Source organism: Poecilia formosa, unplaced genomic scaffold (genome assembly GCF_000485575.1).
Source record: "Poecilia formosa unplaced genomic scaffold, Poecilia_formosa-5.1.2 Scaffold173, whole genome shotgun sequence".
Classification (NCBI taxonomy): domain Eukaryota; kingdom Metazoa; phylum Chordata; class Actinopteri; order Cyprinodontiformes; family Poeciliidae; genus Poecilia; species Poecilia formosa.
In genome coordinates this window covers 996,812-1,002,810 of record NW_006800112.1, presented here as the reverse complement: position 1 = coordinate 1,002,810, position 5,999 = coordinate 996,812, and the positions used below count along the sequence as shown (strand labels likewise).

General features: G+C 38.5%; 1 protein-coding gene across 1 annotated transcript in view; it reads right to left on the bottom strand.

Annotated features, from left to right (window-relative positions):
* Nucleotides 1-4,068: 4,068 nt before the first annotated feature.
* The window catches only part of LOC103147063 (vegetative cell wall protein gp1-like), a 6,737-nt gene continuing 4,806 nt past the window's right edge, over nt 4,069-5,999 (bottom strand). Inside the window, exon 2 of the mRNA XM_007565216.2 lies at nt 4,069-4,705. Coding sequence (XP_007565278.1) covers nt 4,140-4,574 — 435 coding nt within the window. The 5' untranslated portion in view covers nt 4,575-4,705 and the 3' untranslated portion in view covers nt 4,069-4,139. The remainder of the gene's footprint in view (nt 4,706-5,999) is intronic.

Genomic DNA, 5,999 nt, shown 5'->3' with positions numbered 1-5,999 from the left:
TGGCAACATGAGATATTGACAATTCCAGAGTGACATTATGTTCAGCATGGTTCCATGACAGTGCACAGGATGTCATAAGCCACTATAACTTTCAGTGTTTTTTTTAAGATAATGCAAATTTTGTTTTAAAACATGTTATCATAATTTTCCAAAAATGCCTGTTAACCAGTTTTAAAGAGTTATTACTTATTATTTAATAAATGTAATCTCTTCTATTTTTCATTATTTGTCAAGTTCATTACAGATTTGTGTGGCATAAATGAAGGTTGCTTCTCCGTGTTTGTTTCTGGTTCTGTTCATTGTCTTCTAAGTTTTCTTATTCAAAGATGAGAAAATGACTAAAATCTGAGCTACAAAATGCATTTCAACAGCATTTTCAAGGCAACAGGAGGACTTTCACTTTCAAGTTAAACCACCTTCAAATTTTTTACACCAATATTGAATATTGATAAGTCAAAACACAAAGTACGTACACCTCAAAAACTTTGACAATGTGTATATCCTAAGCAGCATTAAGAACAAGATTGTTACATATTTTTGGAAATAAAAATTACTTTGGGTTATACTTAAGATGCAAATGCTTTTTTCAAAGAAAATTGTGTTGTTTACATATTATTTTATTTGGCAGATGTGTTTCAACATTTTTTAAAGTTTATGTCACAAAGTATATGCATAGTAATTGATTTGTCAATATTTATTAGCCATTTTATGTAAACACTTTAAACAGCAATAACATATCATTTAAGTTTTCAATAGCCAAGAACTAAAATATTTGTGTATTATAAAATCCCTCTCTGAAATCATTTGAAGTCTTCTGTAAAATTCATGTTTAGTCAACGTGTGAATTTACTACATCAGGATCACATAACACATTATTTCTCCATGAGAAATTATAATATTTCATTACGTTTACTTTTTTTTTTTTCAAACTTTATTAATTTCTACAATATACGTTTTACACAACTACTACGCATTTCCATCTTGGCCAAAGCCCTATCTGGCAACCCAATGGGGTTCAACAGGTTCCACTGTAATAGTGACAGTGGTAGATTCAATTACTTTGGCCATCTTCCTTCAATTAAATTAAGTCAAAAATATTCAAGGTGTTAAATGAATAATTAACCAATACAATTACCATTGCAATAAAAATTTATAAACAGGCAATATAAAACACGTTTTCCAAAAACTGTCATTGTCATTCCCCAAAACATTGGCACCAGTTTTGACAGCTCTGAATAATTCTGGACACCTAACGGCAGCTCTAGTGGAAGCCAGACTCAGCTGTTGCAAAGGTGCCGAAACCAATGGGATCCCTGATACCTGTTGTGTATTTGATTAATTCAAAGACAAAAGGAGTCGGCTGGATTATTCAGATGAACTTTAGTGAATAAATAGGATGAACAAATCATACATGATATACAAAAAGTGTAGGAATTCAGCTAACATAGGTCTTCCTGCGAAAAAAACCCCTGAAAAATTCTTTCGTCTTCGTCTGTCTTCAAATTCTTCTTCTACTGGTTATAAAGCATCATGGGATATGTAGTCCATTTGCCGAAGCCAGTGGCAACCATGGTGGCAATGTCTATGGTGGCAACACTGGCAGCTAGCCCCGAAAACAGTGGCACTTGTGACCAATAACGGCAGGTGTCAGCGGAAGTGCCTGTATGAGGTGCCGAGGTCAGCCGAAGTCAGCCGAAGGCAGTGACAACACTGACCGGTATCCCTGAAAACAGTGGCACTGATGACAGGTGTCAGAGGAAATGCCAGTATGAGGTGCCGAGGTCAGCCGAAGGCAGTGACAACACTGACTGGTATCCTTGAAAACAGTGGCACTAATGGCAAGTGTCGGAGGAAGTGCCAGTACGAGATGCCGAGGTCAGCCGAAGTCAGCCGAAATCAGTCACAACACTGGCAGCTACCCCCGAAAACAGTGGCACTTGTGGCGCATAATGACACCTGCCACCGGAAGTGCCATTAGTAGGTGCGGTGTCACGATTTGCGCTCGGCCCTGCCCTGCTGTATGCAATAGGGGCACATCGCCAGTCCAAAACCTGTCATCTCCATAATGGATATATGTCTGATCTTCTAATTTCCTTTGCTGCATAATGTACATTGCATTTATTTTGGCGTTAGGTAAATGTATCTTGAAGGAGAATAGCACTTAAATAAAAGTCCAACAAGGATATTAATTTAGAATCAAAAATAACTGACCCTGAATTACCAAGATAGATATAATAATAAAAGCGTCATTAATGAAGGGGAAAAAACTCAATCCAGACTTTAAGTTTAGGGTCTGGTTTGCAGAGTATGCAGTTAATTCCACCCCCCCCCCCCAATTATTCAATGAAAAAAAAAAAAAAAACTAACCCAGTTAAAAGAAAAAAAAATTTAATCCAAACTTTTACTAATTTTAGTGTTTTGTTTGCAGAGTATGGAATTTTTTTGTTTGTTTTTTCCCCCCCAATTATTCATTGAAAAATAAATAAATAAATAAATTAACCTCAGTTAAGTAATATAAAATTGTAATCAAAACGTCTGGAATTGTAATGATTTCTTTTAAAAAAACAACAAAAATATTTTGTTTAAAAAACTTTTTTTAATTAAATAACTCATTTTTGTCTCGTGAACTTAAAAAGTTATTTGCCAAACATAAACTTTTATTTGCACACATCAGAAATCTTTTGTTGTGATTTTTGGCCCTGCCGACGACATCATGTGAGAATCACAAGTAAAACTTTGAGTTACAAACAAAAACTTAGAATAGCAAGAAAACATTTCTGACATGCGCAAATAAGCTTGTTTTGCAAGTAATTTTTTCACTTCATGAGACACACGTGTGATTTTAATTTAAATTTTTTTTTTTTTTTAAGCTAAACTCAGTAGGCTTTTCTCATAGTGACATCCATTAACAATTCAATTTTTGCTGCTTCTTTTTTCCCCCGGAAGTTCTACATTAAAGTTTGATGCAGCTCTGCTTTCTTGAATGGACCATCTTCATCTCCACTGCAAGTGTGGCAAACAGGCAGCTCTTTTTTTTATAGATTACAGTACACTTAAAGGTTGCATTGTGCCCTTGTTTATATTTTTAATAGTGTAATTCTGTAAAGTCAAAATATGCCTGGTCTAGCTCTGATTTACATATCTTGCTAAATTGCGGGTTTGAATATAAATACAAACAGGAGTTTTTCCCTTTTTTTTAGGAATTTTTTTGTCAAAATTGAGTGTTTTTCTTCAATAGCTTCCAGGTCATGTGACCTGTTGACTCAAAATCACTTTGAAATAATTCTACTAGTCTACAGATGAGGCACAGTCATTTGTTTTCCATTTTAAGCCATTTTTCTTTTATTACGAATTTTTTTTGGTCAAAATTGAGTGTTTTTCTTCAATAGATCCCAAGTCACCTGACCTGTTGACCCAGAATCAGTGTGAAATAATTCTACTAGTCTGCATAGATGAGGCACAGTCATTTGTTTTCCATTTTAAACTATTTTTCTTTTTTTTAGCAATTATTTTGTCAAAATTTAGTATTTTTCTTCAATAACTTCCAGGTCTCGTGACCTTTTGACCCAGAAGTAGTGTGAATTTGTTCTACAAATAGAGATCAGGCACACCAATTTGTTTTCCATTTTAACTAATTTTTTATTTTTTAGCTATTTTTTGTTAATATTTTGTATTTTTCTTCAATAGCTACCAGGTCTTGTGACCTATTGATTCAAAATTAGTGTGAAATTGTTCTACCAGTCTGTATAGATGAGGCACACTCATTTATATTCGATTTGAGTCCTTTTTATAATTTGTAGGTATTTTTACATTAGCTTTTAGATCATCAATCAATCAAATTTTATTTGTACAGCACATTTCAGCAGCAAGGCATTTCAAAGTGCTTTACATAATAAAAACAAAGACTACGGAGTTAGATTTGTTTCACAATTATTCAATAAAAAAAATGTCAAACAAAAAAGTAGTATTCAATCAAAAAATTTTCAAACAAAAAAATCTTAAAAACTTTTTAATCCTAAAAATATTTTTTTACGAAACAAAACATTTTTTAAAGATTTTTTTTTTAAAATTGAAATCACAATTTTTTGTTTTGTTTGAAACTTTTATTCTGACATGCAAAAATAAGTTTCAAACAAAAATTAGTGATTTAGGAACAGTCCGAGGGCCGGCCATGGCACAGGAGGCGAACTCCACGCCGGGAAGCGGAGTCGAGGAGGCTCCGGCGGTCGCCGCCGCAGGAGGCGCTTGGGCCCGTGGGGCCGGCTGGAGGCTCTGGAAGGCCGGCAGAGGGGCCCACCAGCTGGAAGCTTGGACGGAGCACAGGGAGCACTGGGAAACTTGGACGGAGCACAGGGAGCACTGGGAAACTTGGACGGAGCACAGGGAGCACTGGGAAACTTGGACGGAGCACAGGGAGCACTGGGAAGCTCAGACAGTGTGCGCAACTTCGGGGTGGGGACAGGCGGAGAAGGTGTGGCGACCACTGGAGGTGGAGCTGGCGTGAAGAGTGGAGTGGAGACTGAAACAGGAAAAGACACGGAGGAAGACGGAGAGGGGTTGGATGCTGGGAACATGAAGTTGGACAGTCTAGGGGGCAGCGGTCCTCCCTTCAGCACCGCTGACGCCGTCCTAGTCCACTTCCTGGCGTAGAACCTCCAAAACCGGGAGGTGGAAACAGGGAATCCACTCCTCCAGCCATCATTATCTGTAATGATAATAATCCACAAGAAGACAGACTTGCTGGTGCCTATCTCCAGCTAATGTTCCGGGTCATCGTGGACAGGTCGCAAGTCTGTCGCAGGGCAACACGGAGACAGGTAGGCAAACAACCATGCACACACACACACCTAGGGAGAATTTGTCAGTATCCAATTAACCTGACAGTCATGCTTTTGGACTATGGAAGGAAGCTCGGAGAGAACCCACAATACACAGGGAGAGCATGCAAACTTAATGATTAATTATCACTCTTATCCTTGCTGGCGAGAGGCAGGGTCGCCCTGGACAGGTCGCCAGGGCAACAAGGGGACAGACAGGACAAACAACCACACACACTCACACCTAGGGACAATTTAGAGAGACCAATTAACCTGACAGTCATGTTTTTGGACTGTGGGAGGAAGCCGGAGTACCCAGAGAGAACCCACGCATGCACAGGGAGAACATGCAAACTCCATGCAGAAAGACCAGGGCCAGGAATTGAACCCAGAATCTTTTTGCTGCAAGGCAACAGCTCTACCAACTGCGCCACTGTGCAGCCCACATTACAATCAAAGTATATAAAACTTTTTATAACCAGTACCTGCAAATGAACCACCTAATTCAGGGGATGCTGCAGGTAACCAAACAAAACCCAAAATCACAGGTAAACAACCTGGTTGTCCATTACAAAAAGAAGCAATACATTCCAGGTGAGTAATGTCTTTTTTTCTCTTCATTGCAGGAAAGAAGGTTTAAAAGACCCAGTAGACGACATGGCTTCCAAACAGAAAGTCCCAAGGCTCCAGGTAAGGACCTCACTTTGAGGAATCTATTTAGTCCTTTCTTTTATCATGTTTGTATTAATTTTGTCAGATAAGTAACCTTTCTCCTCCTTTTTTGCAGGAAGACAGCGAGGCGTACCCAGCATTTAAGTTTCCACCAAAGAAACAATATAATCCCCAGGTAAGTGAATCAATTTCAGGGAATTAAACAGAGTAAACAACTAATTGGTGAATAAAACTTGACTTTTGACCCTCCACAGGTCGTGCAAAACAAGTAAAAGTGAAAAATCATCCGTAGAATTGCTTGTAGAACCTCCTCATCCTCTTACTGCCCTTAGAAACTGCATGATATCAAAAACCTTTGTCCATTCATCCACTTTCCTCCGCTGTTCCTGGGTCATGGGATAACAGCTTCAGAAGGGAGACCCAGACTTCCCTCTCCCCAGCCACTTCTTCCAGCTCCTCGGGGGAAATCCCAAGGCGTTCCCAGGCCACCCGAGAGACATAGTCCCTCCA